This window comes from Hyposmocoma kahamanoa, unplaced genomic scaffold, assembly GCF_003589595.1.
Source record: "Hyposmocoma kahamanoa isolate Upper Pololo Valley unplaced genomic scaffold, ASM358959v1 192, whole genome shotgun sequence".
Taxonomy (NCBI): Eukaryota; Metazoa; Arthropoda; class Insecta; order Lepidoptera; family Cosmopterigidae; genus Hyposmocoma; species Hyposmocoma kahamanoa.
This window is the reverse complement of record NW_020653719.1, coordinates 6,521,505-6,540,266: the sequence shown is the minus strand read 5'-3', so window position 1 is coordinate 6,540,266 and position 18,762 is coordinate 6,521,505. Positions and strand designations below refer to the sequence as shown.

Below are 18,762 nucleotides of genomic sequence, written 5' to 3'. Positions count from 1 at the left end.
ACAATGCGGATTGGGAACTTCACACACATCATGAAATTGTTTTGCAGATGTGTGCAGGTTTCCTCACTAAGGAAAACCTTCACAAAAAAAAATTCAAATTAAATTTCGGACATACATTCCGAAACTTAGAGGTGCAGGTCCGGATTCAAACCCACACCCTCTGCTTGAGAGGAGAGTAGGTCAAACCATTAGGCTACCAGGGCGTTTTACTAATTATTAAATTACTGAATTTACACTCCTCAAAAACGTCTAGCGAATAAACACATTTTTGCTAATTACTGAACATCCGGTTTTTAATATTGTTTTTAACACTAATGGTTTTCTTCATTTCCAAATTCAAATTACAAAATTGACAAAAACGTTCCATTCGAGTAAAAAAAAAGAAATTAAAAAACCTGATATTCAGTCACCGGCAAAAACGTGCTCGATCCCATCACTCGACATTTTTGTATATTTAAAAAAATCTATTTTACTATTTACGTTTTGAATGGATAATGTGTATGAAAATGTACCAACTACATTAGCTTACCATCACAAAATACCACCCTCCGCCTGAGCTATATTAATATATTTCAATATATCATTAACTATACTAATACTTATAAACAAAAATTATAATCCAAAGTTCAATTAATCCTATCTTAGGGTGTGTCGCAGACGGCGGCACTTGGATAATTTCCCTTGTGTATGTACAGTACAGCCTACACTCGATTCCTTACCTGCGATACTATCACATGCCCCCTACGTGCAGGCGTGAGTAAAATTTCACCCCACGTTTTTATCAATAGTGTTATTACATGTTAAACGCAAAAATTGCATAAAAGTTGAAAAAAAAACAAACAAAAATCATTTCTCATAGATGGTGCTACAGCAAAAAAGTCGTTAAAACCAAAAACAAATATCTGTAACAAGCACCTATGTGCTATATATAGAAAAATTCATAAGATGTGCTGGTTCATTCCGGGGTTTAATTGGCAGAGCATCTAGCATGGATTGCTGGAAGGAGCTGGTTTGAATCCAATCGGAACGAAGGAATTTGTCTTAGGGTTCGATTTTTGTATTAAGAATTATAAGAAACTAGAGGAGTGATTTCGCAAAAATATTTAAATATCATGGTAGTAAACATCGTGACATGCAATAAACTTAAACATTAAAAAAATTGGTGTTCTAAATGTTGGAGAACTACCTACGTGTTTCATGCTGTTTTTTGTTCTGTATTTTCACTTTATAACTTTGATGGCTTTCAGGAATAGTGGCGTATCTCGTAAAGACCTAATTTATAATGAAGATGGGGGAACAAAAAAATTGTAGAATATAATATTAGACAATAACAAGGGCCGGCAGCTACCTTGCCCAACCCACACGCAAAATAGGCGCTTTGTCGTCGAGTTGCGGAAACCAGCCCGTTGCACCAAGTACCAAGTACCTTGCCCAACGTATTAGCATAGCAATACAATATAGTCAGTAGGTCTTACTTACAGGATATCAAACATTGTATTATTATCGAGTTCTTAGGTTTTCGCGATTGTTACACATAGGAAATGAAACTATTTTTCCGGGTTAAAATCGCGTCTATTTGTTTGGTCACGGTTGACCGTGACCATGGGACCTGTAAAGGGCCCGAAACGTCGGTTTGTTTGAAAAAACAAATAGATGCGATTTAAATCCGGAAAAATAGTTTGATTTCCTATTGTATTATTATGTTCTATAAAAAGAAACATTGAAATACAGTTTTCTTTATTCGTTATTTCCCTGAGGATATTGTTATCCTCAAGGAAAAAGTATTTATTTAGTTTTATTTTTAAAAACGATTCTATTAGAGCTCAGAATAAAACTAATAGCTTCGCGAGCAGATAACGTAGTCTTCTATAGTTCAGCGAATCAAATTAATCATACTTAATTAAAAACTATAAAGAACTGCTCTAATAAAAAGTTTCTTTTCGGGTAGAAAAAGACTAATTATAGAAAAGACAGTCGACGTTCGATGTCAGAAAAATCGTTTTATATTTGTGATTTATTATTTTTCAATAAGCTTTGATTACTTTAGTCATAAGATATAGCTGAATTTAACTTTAGACCTTTTGTATTGTTTATTTAGGTCAATGTTCATTTAGGAATATTTAAGACAAAAGTATCTGAGAAAAGAAAGCTCTGGTTACATGAAAGTCAAATTACATTCGATTCTAGTGAGTAACATCATTTATCCATTTCTGGTTTTTGCTGGAGTTGAATAATAAGAACAAATAATTCTACAACATTCTACACTACGTCCCAAAGGGAGATAAGGGGCTGCGCATACGCCGGCCAACTTCCGTTACGATAATGGCAGAAAGAACAATAAACAGATATTATGGCCTTCTTAGAAACAATAACGTTATTTTGTAATAATATTGGAAAACAATTAATGTTATAACGATACATTATTTTGGCATAAAGAAGAAATTTTTCAAAACTTTTCAAGTAAATTGAAACTGTCATACTAAAAATGCTGAATGTGCATATACATCAGACCCACTATCTCTTGAAAAAAAAAAAACAAAAGTTGCGTGACGTTCCCGCCCAAAACTCATGTGTCATTAGACGTACAAGGTTTTTAAACGTGGTCACTAATGAAAGAACGGCGCACCTCTCCTTCGAGACCTGGGTAAGGCGCGGCTCCGAACTATTAGAGTACCTTTGTGTTTATGAAGACTTCATTTGGTTTTTTTTAATTTTTTCAGGCATTCACCGGCTATTAGTCTAGAGGGCAATTGGCTGCTTTTATAGCAGCAGTCTTTTCTAATTTTGAAATTTATTTTATCGATGTTTCTAACAAAGCACATTTATTTCATTTTTATTACGATAGGTAACAATTCTGTTCAGAATTTCATTTAACATTATGTTTTTTGCATAGTTACAAACTTTTACAGCAAATTTCATAAGTATACAAAAAAAAATGTAAAATACGCACGCGTATTCTTTCGCTCCTTCGAGGATAACGAACTCAAGGTGTGTCACCATCGCATGATAAAACATCTAGTTACATTTTCATGGTAAATAAAGACTTTATAGCCTTGTTATAATCTAGTCGTAATTCTGCACGAAAACTGTCTACATAATTTAAAATATTTATGTTATTAAATTGGAGGTATAAAAACACAATGTTGTTTCTAATTTACAGTAAATTTTTTTAAATCTTTTGAAAAGTGAAATATGTATAGAAGCATAATATGTTTGTGCCCTTTATGGCTCCATGCTAACTACATCTGTTATTATTAATAGTGACAGTAGTCAAAAGCTGGACATAGATAAAAAAATCTAACGTAAAGTAAGTAAATAAGCTTGTTTCTACCCTAGGGTGGAGTAATTAAAAACCTACTGCTCCATCGAAGACAAGATAAGGAGGAAACCCCTTCTAATTACACTTTCATTAGCTGATGGGTGAAGTATACAGTATAAACAGGTCGACTATAATATATCCGATAAGTGCGTACTATATAAAGTTTGTCATCATAAAATCATTCTGAAGAATTTATAGAATTTACCTTATTATAAGTCAATAAGTTCATGCATGAAATGCATTTTATGTTTTACACATAATGTTTATAAAAGATTATTTTATGTTTCACACATAATGTTTATACAAGATTTTATTAAATATCATGATTTTCTACTACCGTGGATATTCATTTATTTTTTGTGAAATTACTCGACTTGTTTGTTATAATTAATAATACAAAGATCGATCTTTGCACAACACAAAGAAAAAATCCTTCGATCTGACAGGTCTTGAACCTGCTTTTGTATGCCCAGTTAGGGCCACCGATCTACCAACTGAGCTTACAGATAGAGTCGACAGAGATCGAACATCTTTGTTAATGATTATAACAAATAAAAGAGCTTTTAATATTGTAACTATGATGAAAAGATAAGTATGAAAATTTCTTTTCATTCATCTGTTAACATTGTCATTGCAATTATTTACCCCTCGCTAACTCTCCATTTATGTATAATAATTCTCCATTAAATATTGATTACATATTAATTCACTGATGGTTATTTTTACAGAGAACTTTGTACTTTTGCTTGCGGTTTCATATTATAAAATATATAGAGGCACTTGATTAAAGCGTATTTCCCAAGTGTTTTGTTTTTGTGTTTTTGCATTAAGCATTATTATAAATAATTAATTGCATTCGTTTTTTTAAGTATTTGAGAAGTCCTACGTAGCTGACTAAAACACAAGCTTCCGTAAAAATATACGTATCAAGTTATTTTTTTAATTAGATAAAAAGCGGATGTTTGAAATAAGCGCTCCATATTTGAAATTAGACAAACTAGGCCACTCGCTGACAGGCGCCGTACACACGTGCGGTCTCGGCTCTTTCTTGATTACAGCGATAAGTAGACCGCGCCTTCGCGTGTTTTAATTATATTATTAACGACGATGCGGCAAAAGGCTAATATTTTATAATGGCCGGTGTATCGCAATGATATGTAAATATTCCGCCGCGCCCTACGCCTATTACCTACTTGGTTGCGTGCGTGTAAACTTTATTTCGGAAGTAAAGACACGTTAGCGGGAATTTAGTACAGACGCGTGACGTTCCTTTACACGAATTCTTATGCTAAACAAATTAACTTACTAATGGGATTGGTTGCGACGTGCGACTTTTTAAGTATGTGGAGTGTATGAGTAATTAGCAGTGTTTTTTAAGGAAAACTACTCATAAGCTTTCTCGAAAGGGTCGTATTAATTACTGAGGTGCTCGTACAAGCGTGCGTTGTAAATGGCCGGCCACTTGGCGCCCTAGCGCGGCCTTATTAAAAATGTTACGCAAATTAGACTCCATACGGATGTAGTGCATTAGCTAACCATTTAAATTATTTTATGAGCGCAGCAGAGGTAACTCTTCGTAAGGTGTCACGACGAGGGATGATTTGTATTACTTGTAATTAGTTTGTTCGGTACGTATATATGTAGGGAGCGAATTCAAAAAGTAATGCTGCTTTAGTTTTTTCTCACACTTTGTTAACGTTTCAAGTATCAAGCGCTACTTTCTACAAAATATAAATTCGTTTTTTAATTACAAAAATATTGAACTTAACATTCGCGGAGCCAGTTATAGCGGTAATTTAAAGAGGCATATGAAAATTGCGACGTAAGGTTTGCAACATTTCCGTTTCCTACTTTATTAAGAGTCCTTATGCTAGAGATTCTAAGTACAGTTCTTTTTTAAAACTTGTGCTGGTATTGCTTTCAAATGGCGTAATTCTGATTTTACTAGGTGCTTTCTGTGTTTAATTTATCATTAGAAAAAAAATATAATTATTAAAATACCAATAAATTATTAAGCTACCTCAACGTATGTTAACAAAAAACAATATTACAATTATTAATACAAAGACAAAGACACTAAGAAAAAGTTCCTTGGATCCGGCTGGACTCAAACCAACGTCTTCCAGCAAACCGTGCCAATCGCTATGTCAACTAAGCCACGGGACGAACTACCGGATCGAAGGATTTTTTATTAATATTCAATCTTTGTATTAATAATTATAACTAACTAGTGGAGTTACTACTCCAGAGAATTGAATATCATGGTGATCAAACATCGTGACATTCAAGAAACTTCAAAAAGAATATTACATTTTAAACATTGGAATGTTTCTCAATATGTGTAAAGGGCTACTGAAAACTGTTGCTACCGTGTGGGAAGCGTGCAAAAATCTCGTCTACGAGTAAGTGCGCTTACCGGCTGGATGTGTAAAAAGATTAATTGGAGTGGCACCGCGTTCTAACAATTTGCAACGCCTTGTACCGGCCCGGCCACAGACCACTTGCACGACTTAATTAAGCGAAAATAACTTAAACGAGTCACCGCTCCTAATTAGTCGTATCGTCGGGTAATTCGTAGAGTGACTCTTTGTTTGCTACATCTTTGAGTTCTTTGAGTTCGCGGCAAAGAATTTGCCTTTGCCGGGTCTTTGAGTAAATGTTTGTTTTTTGTTTTTCCAAAGCTAAGCGGGCGAAGGAATCTCGGCAAAATTGTAAAGACGTGCTTTAAAAGACGCGAGACTCTTAGTGTAGTGCCATTGAGTGGTGCACACACATCAACAAGTGGCCAGTCCTGAGAGGCTTTTGGATGTGTATCAACGCCTTCTTGTGAATATCTTGGTACTTTTTTACAAATTCATTTGTTTTTAAATGGAACTAATAAATGTTAAGAAAATGTTATTTTACTTTATTTTAATTTATTATATGGTGGCCTTATACCCTTTTCTTAGAAGATTCGTACGTATTCTCTACTTATCATGGGATGTATAGTAGGTACAGGGAACTATTGGGGTTTGAGAGTGAATATATTTATCGATTCTTTGTTCGTTAAAATGAGTAATGGCGCCCTAATTAGTAATAATCGTGATAAGATTTTACAATAATTATAACTTTTTGAAAGCCATGGTTTGTTAGGTTATCGCGTTGGAAAGTTTTTAATAATCTTTTTCCTGTTTCATGTAAGTACTTTTGCTAGAAACTGTTTATATTATAATTTAGTTGTCAAAAATTTAATAAAGAAATATTGAATATATGAATAATTAAATAGTACGGTAAAATCAGTATTATTGCCATATTCAAAGTAAAGAACATGGACCTCCACTCCTACTCCTATTTTAATTGTATAAAACCTTTGACAACGTGAGTAAAGGGGGATACACATCACAATTGCAAATAAATACAGTAATATTCCGTAGACAAATGTCCAGGATGATAAAAAGAGCTAATTAAAGGGGAGCGCGCACTAATCGATGTTTTCCGTAAATTTAAAATGCCATTTATTATTCAGCGCCGAGTCGGAGACACCTTTGCTTGTAATTGCCTTCGTGTCGTGACTATTGCGCCTATGTACGGTTTCAGGATTTGCTACCTAATTTTTATTTAGCGCCCCTTTATGTTATATAACACTATTGGAAAATAAAGTCTACGTCATTACTCATCTAGAAAATCAACTGATTGATTTTAATAGAAAATATACCAAACGAAATAATAATAATAATAACAGACACACTCAACATAGTCCCGCACTACAGGGAAACCCTGTGTCGCGGGTGCTATGGACACACACATAAACAATCACAAATTACACCCAAACTCACGAGAGAAATAAATGTAGGCCATACAAATATTTCTCCCGGCCTGGGAATAGAAGCTGGGACCTCAGCGTGGCAGTCCGGCATGGTAACCGTTCGGCCACGGAGGCAGTGAAGAGAAAACAGGGAAGAGAAAGAAAAATTCTTGTGCAAACCGACGCCATATTTGTACATATCAAAATAATTAAATATGATACAATATTTATTTCTTATCTTTCATTGTTACAGTAACTTATACTGTCGAGGTAATGTAAAGTTTTGTTGTTCTAAGAAACGGCAGGAAACTTAAAAAGGGGCGCTCATATACATTTACGCCCATAGCGGCCCCCTAAATCCGTTACAGGAGTGCGATTGTAGAGTGACCCTTTCAGGTGGCCTTTCAGAGATGTTTATCGCAAGGAAATGACCGTTTTCCGTCCACAATGCAACCATTAGGGTCTATGCTAATGGACTAAGTAAGTCGTCGTACAAAGAAAATACTTTTTTCCATTCACAATAGCATCTTTAGGAAGTATGGAAAATATATTTAAAAAATATGAATGTTGTTTTACAAAAGTAATCGGTGTATTCTTCACTAATTTTTTTTCGTATGCATGAAATAAACGTAGTAAAGGAGTTCGTCCAGGGAAATACAGCTATTTATAAGGCTAAGCATTAATGTGAGCAAGGTAGGCTATACCGACCAAGCCACGGAACAAAACAGCGCGTTGACACTCCAATTTTGTCTGTGCTTGTTGCAGATGTTTTGTTTTTTTTTACGACTTTTTTTATCACATGTGCCTGTAATTTCACCAGCATTCTTCCCCTTCAAAACCGGAACGCAATACTGGCGGCAGAAATAGGTAAGATGGCGTACTTCCCCGGACGAACTCTTTCACAAGGAGCTCTACTGCTATTAAAAGGAAATAACAGTGTAAATTTTGAGCGATGACAGCACTAGTAAATTAACGATGGGACGGCAGCAAGAGCGACCGGTTATTTATTAATTAACCGATTATCTATATTACCGGTTATAAGAGCTTTTTGAAAGTGAAAAAACTTGAGTGTATATTATATCGAAATCTTATCTATTAAATGATTTGTCTTTTTAGTACGTAATTACCGCGAAAAAAAGTTTTTAAATTGATTACGCCTTTTATCGTCTGTTTTGATTCAAACCCATACTTACTTATAATGTCTATTTGCAAACAAAAATGTAGAACAGGTACTTTTGTAGCGCGTGCTATTTACTTGTTCATCGTTTCATGATTCATGGAAGGTTGCATTTAGAAAAATCGTGGTGGTAATAAATAAATGTGTATTGCTAAGTTGGTATACATGATCAGTGAACAATTTTGGCGTCATCGATAAAGTTATTCGAAATTAAAATTACTTTGTGGAATCTGGCTTCATCGGTTACCGCGAAATGCCAAGATTGAAGAAAAACATTGACCTATCAACCAATAAATGGACATCGGGTTCGCGCTTAAAAGTGTCCGCATCTATAGGGCGTTAAAATCACTTACAGAGCGTTAATCGCGCAACAGTCTTCGTTTGTTCGACTGTCAGCGCGGTTGTCAATCATGCAGTACCATATAATAATAACTTGTAAAAATTACTGGAGTAAAGTGTAAAAACAGGGTTTTGTATCATATTTTCACTAAACAAATACATATAGTATTTTATCATAGTTCTCATTTAAAAATGTTATTTTGTACAGTTTTATAGTATTTAATTTATATATAAATGAATCGTAAATATAAATTACAAAAGCACACAAAATAATCAAATAGCTAACTATCCTTTTTCTACACATTGCATGCGCAAAAAAGATGGAAAGAGACCCATTGTGTCAATTTCAAGAAGCTTATATATAAACTTATTGGTCATTTTCAATTGTTCGAACCACAAGCGATTGAAATATTTAGAACAAAGAAAGTGTAGAGTTGCTTTGATTTTAATCTTATTTTTAAAATGATTTTTAATTAAACGTTAGCAATAACTAACAAAATATTGGTGTACTCGTTTTACGGCTTGGGATTACCTATTAGAAGTCAGAAAATAAATTTGCCTGAAATACCGTTAGCTCGACTTTTCATAATGTCTAATTAATTTTTTTAGAAAGATTACAAAATAAATACTAATTTTGTCTTTGTGAAAACCATTAAAATTACACGAAAGCGTAACGGTTTTATTATAAATCGGTTTTCGGAATTATGGATATTTCAGTTTACGTTCAGTTGGAATATCGGTACATTTCTTAAAGTACACGCTTATTTTCACATTTGGAGTAATATTTGTATGTATATGTATATCTGCCCAACTCTTTATTATTTCTTTAAGTGAATTTGTACAAAATTCGACATAATAATATGTATAAAAATTAATTAATATTTACGATAAAGGCTACTCAATTACTCTTGTGTTCAAGTAATTTTCAGTCGAAGCTAAATATGGCGCATTTTGTTAAATTTCCAGTATAAGCTGAATATGGTGTTTTTGGGCCCTTAAATTGTTGCAAGCAAAATTAGGCAGTGCTGCAATGACGTTACAATTTAAATTAAATGCTTTAGTTTTTTATATTTCGTTACATGTCACTACGTTTGTATAGATTAACTTCGGACATTTTTTCCGTGGTTTTTGTATTAGATCCGACGTCCATTTGTTGGTAGGTCAATGAAGAAAAAGTTCACATCAAAACAACATAAACGTACACATTACGTATTACAAATGTTGAGGCCCCCCGGTTTAGTGCCTACAAATAATATTGATCAAAAGCTTTTAGAACTGAAGGGTTTATCTTAGATAATGATAATACTGCCTTAGATATGATAGTGAGCATAGCTTTAATATAAAAGTTGTTTTTATCTCAAGTGGTTACTATCGACGGCCCTATTCTGTGCTTATGGATCGGATTGGATATCTGAAACTATGTTGCAAACGATAAATTGTAGTAATTAGTTTCAGTTGTTTTTGTTTATGATTTTGATGGCATCTTTACTATTTTTAACGAGTTACAGTGGTCAATATGGAAATCCCTGAACCGTCTCAGGTCGGAAGTTGGCCGACAACATGGTGAAATGGGTATATGTATATCAATCTGACTCAAAACCATTGTATTTGCGGATCCCCCACACAAAGCATGTCTTACTTGCTCTCGTACCCACTGTCTCCGACCAGCTGCACCTGCGAAGACCTGCTAAAGGTAACAAATAGGGGCATAGAGGTGGCTGCCTACTGGGCCATGAGATATAACACTGGTTTAGTATTTTATTGGTTTTTGTCATTGATTCGACAAGATGTCTATTTTTAATGAATAATCAAACACACGAATGGGTATTATATTCTGTTTAACAAATTGGCCCAGTTATTTGATAGGTTTTAAAGGTGTTTGAACTTCTGGTGGCCACAAGTATTAAAAAAAAATGGAAAAGTATGGATTTCCTACAAAATGCGAAACATAAGTGTATTGGAACAATTTTCCTTCATCGTCATTATCATTTCAACCAAAAGACGTCCCAAAGAATCCCTCCCCCAAAGAATGCCATAACGATCTGTCCTGCGCCGCTTGCAACCAGCGGATTCCCGCAGCCTTCACCAGATCATCAGTCCACCTTGTGGGTGGTCTGCCCACGCCGCGTCTACCGGTACGCGGTTGTGCCGTGTGGTGTCCGGCTTAGAATAGAACCACCCCTTCTCTTCCCGTGGGTGTCGTACAAGGCGACAAAGGGATCAACAACACGCAATGAGGATGGGCAGCAGCGTCCTCGAGTACACCTACACTCAAACTGCGATCGCCAACCCGCCTGCCAAGCGTGGCGATTATGTCAAACCCCCCTCCCAAATCATGGCGAAATTTTCTTTAATAATATATATTTTTTAATTTTAACACAATGTCATGGCTATGGTTCATAGAGTTCAGCTTCAAAATTTTCTATCGTAGTTATGTTATCGAATTATATCAACTATCCACACTTCAGAACATCCATACACAAAGAAGGGGAAGGCATTATCACAGAGACACGAGGCACTGGCAGGTATCCCTTATCATGGGACTTAGATAACGCGAAAATTTGTCGAGTACAAATCAATACTGTACGGAATTTTTCCGCTACTTATGCGTAGGATGCAAAAATATAAGCTTATAGTGAGAACAAAAGACAATCAATGACAATAAATCAAAGAAAATGAATGAACATCGTTGATTGTTTTTGTTTTATAGACGCAACCGACGAAATAGATTAAGTACCTAATGAACTCATATTGTAGCGAATGTGAAAATCTCAATAAACAACTCAGAACAGCACAGGGATAGACAGTGCAAAGGCACAGACGTGTCATGATCTCATTTCCCTTCGGCCAGCAAACCATTTGCGTTGCAAAGGATACTTTAATATAATAAATTTTTATACGCGATGGTGACAGTTACCAGCTTTATATTAAAATCCAGACTAATTGCCATTTAGTGCGGTGCTACATATTTTCAATAATTTTGTATGTAGTAGAAGCATGGACACTAACTCAGACGTTATGTAAACGGTTGGAAGCCTTCGAAATGTCGATTTATCGAAGAATGTTGAAAATATTGTGGACGGATAGAGTAACCAATGATATCGTATTGCGGAGGATGCACAAAGGCTTGGAGCTCCTGTAAATAGTAAAAAGGAGGAAGCTGCAGTACTTCGGGCACATTATGCAGAGTGATAAATACTGGGAAAAGTCCAGGGCCGCAGAAGACGTGGTCGTAGAAAAACCACATGGCTTCAAAATCTTGCAGAGTTGTTCAACATGAGTACCACAGAATCGTTCCGAACCGCAACTTCACGGACCCAAATTGCCATAATGATATCCGACCTCCGGTAGGAGATGTCGCCCCAAGAAGAAGATAATTATAACTGTTACGTTTCGCGCCTAAACCTCTGAATCAATTTTGATTAATTTTGGATATAGAGATAGAGGAAAACCAAGAGAGAAAGAGGACAGGTTACTATTTGTCATAAAAATAAATCTTAAAAGGGTGAAATAAGGAATGAAAGTTTGTATGGAGAATCAATAAATGAATGAATCAATCAATGAAATTAATATCGTACAGTACTCGAAGTACTTATTGTACGTAGAGGAAGTCGCGGGCACCAACTATTAAAAAAAATAATTACAAGAGGTTGAAAGAAATAAAACGCACTAAAAGAGTTAGACTCATCATTGGATGATGACGAAAAAAGTTTCATTATACGACATAACATACTTATTATGACTTCAGAATAAGGACGTAAATGCATTTTTACCTCCTTTTGTAGAAAATAAACAAGTAAATTACGTAATATTATCCATCGTTAACTATAATTTGAAGATAGTTTGTTTGCCCTAGGCAGTATCTATGACAATCTAGTCTGTAAGGAAAATTAAAGGCTTAGAATTAAGTATATATTTTCTTCTATTTAGTGGAATATTTACGAGTATTGCAATTTCATTGTGTATTCTGTTACAAAGTTAATACATTTGGAATTCTGTTTCCAATGTACAGAGTGCATTACAAAGAGCAAGTGTGAAAACTAGTGAGGCAATAATTTTTTTTTCAGGATTCCCAAACGGTATTAAACCTTTTTACAAATTGGATGTTGGTACAGAAAAACAAGGTTTTAAGTTCTCTCAAAAACCGTAAGCGATTTAGTCACATCCAGATTATTTTGTTGGTAATTTCATGTTGGACACTAATCACTTACCATGAGATTTCTTTGTAGTGCAGTTACTTAGAATACTTGTGTCAAGCTGAGGAGGTAGTACGAAAATTACTTTCTTATCCACAAGTTTTTATCATGTATAAAGATTAACTAATTGGTACATAGTGCTACTTCATTATTTATTTTGTTATTATTTAAAGTGGAGGAAGGAAACTTACTTGTTATGATCTACGTTTCCTTAATTCTGCACATAACAATAAGCTCCAGATAAGCCTTGTCGCAAATATTAAAAATTTTATTTTGAATTGAATTATTAGTTATGTTTCGTGAAATCTAAACAATACGAATGAAAAATATGTAATGTACATTGTTTTACAAAAACAGGACGATTTAATAATTTTGAACAATATGACAGATAAATAAATAATATAGTACAGTCACGGAAATTTAATGTTGGCCAAAAATTTTCTATTTAATTGCCACACCCAACCATAGCTAAGGGCCGCGCCCCACCGATTTGGTGATTAGGAAATAGTGAATCAACACAACCCTTTGACTGTTATTATCGGATTATACTAGTTAATTTCGGTTTGTTTACGTCACTGTGATTATTATTAAACAAACATTTTTACGCTATTTTTATTAGGGGAAGGATATGGACTAATTGATCTACGGAACTAGATATGCCTTCGATATATTTATCGTAGGTACGCTTTTGCCTATGATAGTACTAACAATCGTTTAATGGGTTTGCAACAATTTCGAATTGTACTGAAAATTATTTATTTCACTATAGTTATATAACTTTTGTCCGCAAATGCTGGAAAATATCATTAAATTTTTACTTAATAAGACTAACAAATTTTATTTTCTCCCAGAAGAATCAATTTTAGCATTATTACCACATTATAACCGAAATTTGAACGCGTGTGAATACGTAAGTATGCAGAGATAATTTGTTACTTGAATGTTTTTTGTAGCTTTTATCACTTAACGTAAGCATAAGTAATATAAAAAAGAAGTCTGTCGTAAATTGTAACTTATACTGTTTTAAAATAGTCAGTAAATTTTGAAAATACTACTTATGAATCTTTTCTACTATATTTACCAACAACCAGTATCATTGATGGTACTCCAGTTTTTGTTGCTATAGTACCTATTTTGAAATAGTATAAAGTAATTAAGACTAAACTCACCTAAAATTGGAGAACCATTTGACCAGCTGTGCAGTGTTGTTCTTGTTGAACTTGATGTCAGGGAAGTACATCTTGAGGACTGCGGAGCTCGGATAGCGAACCCAGAAGAACATCAGCTTGGCTTTGCGCAGGTGCATCGGCGTCAGCGTTGAGGAGTACACTGGAGTTAAGGGTCATTGTGGGAAATGTTGACGAAAAAACACAAGAAAAAATTACAATATTGAAATTTAGAAATTTTATAGACAAAGCGAGGTTTTTTGTTTGTGAAGCCAAGTTTAAGAGATTCGTGAAGGTAGGAAGGTTTTTGTCTTAAATTGTAACAATTGATTTGTCATGTATTTACTAAGGTCATTAATTTTGAGAAGAGATTTTGTATTAATACATTATGTATACGAATAATTTACTCATTTACTCTTAATTCAATCCACGCGCGTTGTGTCTAGAGATTCATATAATTTTATTTTTAAATGAACGATATCAGGTATTAATTAATGACTTTACTAATTTGTTTGATTATTTGCTTTTTCGCGATAAGAGTTAACGAAGCCATATAAAAAAATATGGATTTAGAAATTGTGACAAATTGAACTAGATTTAGATTTTAGTTTAGTTACATTAATTTAACATTAAGTTACTAAATAGATTAGTTGTATTTATGTTTCTTTCTCAAGTGATTTTTTAAGATTTTTTTTTACAGAAATAAATATTTCGTAGGTTAATGTCATCAACGGTACCTAATATTCAACCTGTATTACATTTAGCGTATGGTTTCTATGAAATGTGATTTGTTTTGATTTCCACGTCGTAGGCTTTACCGACGAAGCACCACAAGAGTAATCCATTTGCATCTAATCTTATAACGTGCCTTAGCCCATTTTTATGTAATTATTTACTAGACGCACATACTGTGCACTGTATTAGATAATATAATAATGGTACTATGGGTATATATAAATGCGCGACTATTTTGAATCGAAAATTAAATCGGTAATGTGGAGTTTTTTTATTATCGGAGATGGGTGGGCTAAAGGCACTTAAGCAAAAGTGGGTGGCGTGATAGTCTTTGATAGGTTTCTTTCAGTCTCTTGTTTATTTAGCTACTTATCAAAGGCGATAGTTGGCTCGGCAAGCGCAGAAACCGCATCATTTGTAGGGTTTCGAAACTCGTAATACCTAACGGCTAAGTCGGAAGTCGTAAGGTTAAACACTACAGAAATAAGATATCTGTAGCATTCGTCGGTGGATTTGTGTTATACACGCGTCGTATTTATTAGGTCGGATTTCGTGACATATCGAGTTAACCTATGGGGCAATTGTCAGTAAATGTAATGCAGTGAACGCATAAAGTTGATTTTTCTATAGCGATGCAGTATTTTTTTCGAGTATATAAAGCTGTAAAAGACGGCATGTCTTTTCTAATAAGCTGTAAAAGATATTATAAAGTTTCGTACTTGAAAAGGATATAGTAGGCTGTATTCCATCGTAAGGCAGGTCAGTGGAGTTGCAGTCTGAGTGCGGATCCTGCTGGTCCATGGGCTGCGGGTGGTGAGGCAAGGCGTGATGTGGCAGCTGCGCGTGGTGGTGGCGCAGGTAGTCGGGTGAGGCGTGGTGAGCAGCAGCCAGCAGCGCAGGGTGCAGCAGCGCCGGCGCGTGCGGCAACGGTGGCGAATCGCGCTCGGGTGCTGGGGGTGATCGCGCCAACCCACCACCCGCGCCGAAGAAAGGTGAATACGGCGAGAACACTTGGCTCTCGTGCAGTGACGGATTAGGTATCGCGACCGACGTTGGCAACGCCATCCCGCCCGGGTACGGCCGCGGCGACGGCGACTCCGGGAATTTATTCTCTGGTGAATGTCCCACGCCTTCTCCTAGTATGCGGCTAACCGTCCGAGGCGTAATTCGTGAATCTGTCACCTTATGCCTCTTTTTCTTCGGTGTCACTACGAGACTCAGTGCCTCATTCTGTTCTGGGTTTGGTTCACGCTCGAAATGCCCGTTCATGGGTCCGTAGAGAGGAGCCAGCGGCTTCGGCGGTGTCTGGAACATGCCTGTTGGAGGGCGCACGTGAGTGTTGTGTACGGGCCCACCTGCCTCAGAGGGCAGCGGGAACGCTGCGCCGACCGGGGCACGGGGTCCGTTCATTTGGCTCATCAGCATCGGATTATGGGTCATAAATGGGACGCCATTTGGCGGTCCCGAATGATGGACGGTTGGATTACCTGGCATTTGTGACATTGGCCCCGATGGTCTCTCTGGCTGTTTCAGCGTCGGTGATTTTCTATCCAGTAACCGCGTCGCTCGTAACAGGTCCTTGTTTAGTTGTTCCGCAGCAGCAGCAGCAGCCTCAGATTGTTTTCCTAACATTCGTCGCTGATTCACGAAGCGAGTGACAATTGAGTCGATAAGACTTGCCAAAGAAGCCGTAATTTCATTTTTGAGCACCTCGGCTAGGCCTTCGATATCAGCACCAGTGACTGATCCCACGGAACCGGCATTACTTCTTAACGCATCTAGCCGTTCCGCTAACTCTGAGGTGAGGGGTGGCTTAGAAGTCTGTGCGAGTTGCCTTTGTTGTGGGGAATGCTGATTTGATGTCGCTCTTTGTTGTTGATTATTTTGTTGTTGCTCAGCCGCTTCTTTCATTCGAGCCTCTTGCTGCTCTAGGAACAATTTTTGGCTGACATTAAGGTACATGGCCGCAGCGTTGTTGAGATGTTGGTGCGGGTGCGGAGGGTGCATATGATCACCGGGCGGCAAGTGCGGCATTAGCGGCAGCGAGCCGTTGAACCCAGGCGGGAGGTGCGGGTGGCTTGCGGCATGCATACGCGCGGACATCACTTTACTCATCACTTGTGAAAGCATGTTTGGTGTCGTATTGTTCGTTATCGGTGGCGGTACTTCTTTCGCTGGCGGTGATGCGGGCTCCGACTTAGGAATTGGGTCATCTGTCTGTTCTATGTCACTAGAAGCACCATCATTATCGATCGTCTCTGATTCGTGACCTATTCGATTGTACAATTGCATATATTTCTCTTGCATCTGCGATAGTTGTTCTTGCATGGTCCTTAATTGAGACTTTAATGCATTCTTTTCTACAAGTTTTTGTTGAAGCGGAGGTCCCTCACCGTCATCTTCAGAGTCATCGGACACCGTTTGTGCACTGCTCCCGTGGCTGGTGCCATAGCGTTCCGCTGCTCCGTCGTGTTGCTGCGGGTGGTAAAGTTTTCTTTTCTTGCAACCATTCACTTGTGGTTGGGGCGCGGGACTTGAACGCATGGTCGACACAATATTTTCAACACGAGCACGTTTCACATCCTGAGGCCGAGGTGATGAACGTTGAGCGTCACTATCACGATCCTCAGGTTCTGATTTGGGAGCCACTAGAGGTTCAGACGAAGGCGCCGGAGGCGGTGACGTCCGCGAGTTACCGGCACTGTCGAGTCCTAACAAAGCGTCATCGAGGTCCGGCCGAGACTCGTTAGAGGCAGGTCGTTCAGGTGAACGTTTTTCCTTAGGCTCATCGTTGTTATTATTTGCAAGCACATTATTATTGTCAGGGGAAAGGCGTAGGAACTCCTTTTTGCTCTTTTGAAGGATGCCGCGGAGGACATGGTTAGCGATGTCTCCTCCGCTGGTTTCCTCGCCGGAGTCTTCCTGTTTAGGTACTCGTCCGAGAAGTTCGTTGAGCATTTCAGCCGGAGCGTATCCGGGTCCGAAGAGACCGAAGTGTTGGCGGCCCTCGAAGATGGCGCCGTAAAGTCCGCCACTCATGAGTGCGGCGCGCGCGGGCGCGAGTCCGTTCGTCGCGAGAGTCGAATAAGAATTGCGCGGCTCGCCGGCGTCCACGCGCTGTCTGGCGCGTTTCTGTTTCTTTAGCAGTTTATCCGAGTACGGCGCGTGTGAGTCGGCCTCCTCCTCCGATGACATCATAGGCGAGACGAGCCACGATTGGCCGGGCGGGCGGCGGGCAGGGCCCCACCGCGCTACTTGCGACACATCGCCCGCTCTGAAACAAGGAGGGGAGCGCGATCAGCACACCTGCTCGTGCGCCGGCTTACGACGTGCGACGAACGATGTACGCTCACGTCTTATTAAACTTATAGTCTAAACTTAACTAACAACTTTCCAAAACAATTTACGACTAATATCTACGTATCGATTTATTTACTTACTGCCTAATAACTTGGGTATTTGTTATAATTGACTGAACCAATTACGAATATTTAGTTCGTAATTTCAGACGTATAGCTTACGATTATTTTAAACCGATAGTGACTCGTGTCTACACAGGGGCTTATTTCCAAACGATCTTTATCTAGAAATCGATCGGCTATTAAGCATTATTGTGAGGCATGGACTCGACTGCAGTCTACAAGTCAACTACTAGTAGACTTCCATCGACGTGACGATTCGTAATGACAGCTCATACTAGTAGCACAAAATTAGAAATGACAAGGAAAATGACGAAAATTTTCGTGATCTAGGCCATCGATAATATTGTTTTGGTCTAAACAAATTCGAATTGATAAATTGAAGAATAGGTACAAAAACATCAACACGCACTTTTTATTTATACATTTACTGACCAGTCATTCACTTGTAAGAAATTTAAAAATTAAATGGAATTCAGGAAGAAGTATGTTCAATTCATTGGTTCAGTAATGATAATATCTACCTGCTAATAATAGGTACACGTACCTATGTAGAGTTATCGAATAGGTATTTTAAAAAACCTTTAAACTTTCTTGAACGTATTACATTTCAACATTGCTTTCAAA

General features: G+C 37.2%; 1 protein-coding gene across 4 annotated transcripts in view; it reads right to left on the bottom strand.

The window, feature by feature from the left end:
- LOC113226450 (homeobox protein prospero) overlaps nt 1–18,762 on the bottom strand; it is a 130,007-nt gene that overhangs the window by 12,531 nt on the left and 98,714 nt on the right. For 2 of the 4 annotated variants that reach the window (XM_026459068.1, XM_026459067.1), the window contains exons 4-5: nt 15,436–17,990; nt 13,985–14,144 (exon numbers count right to left, since the gene is read on the bottom strand). In XM_026459068.1, coding sequence (XP_026314853.1) covers nt 13,985–14,144; nt 15,436–17,914 — 2,639 coding nt within the window. In that variant the 5' untranslated portion in view covers nt 17,915–17,990. The remainder of the gene's footprint in view (nt 1–13,984; nt 14,145–15,435; nt 17,991–18,762) is intronic. The other 2 variants (XM_026459070.1, XM_026459069.1) reach the window with 2 other exon arrangements.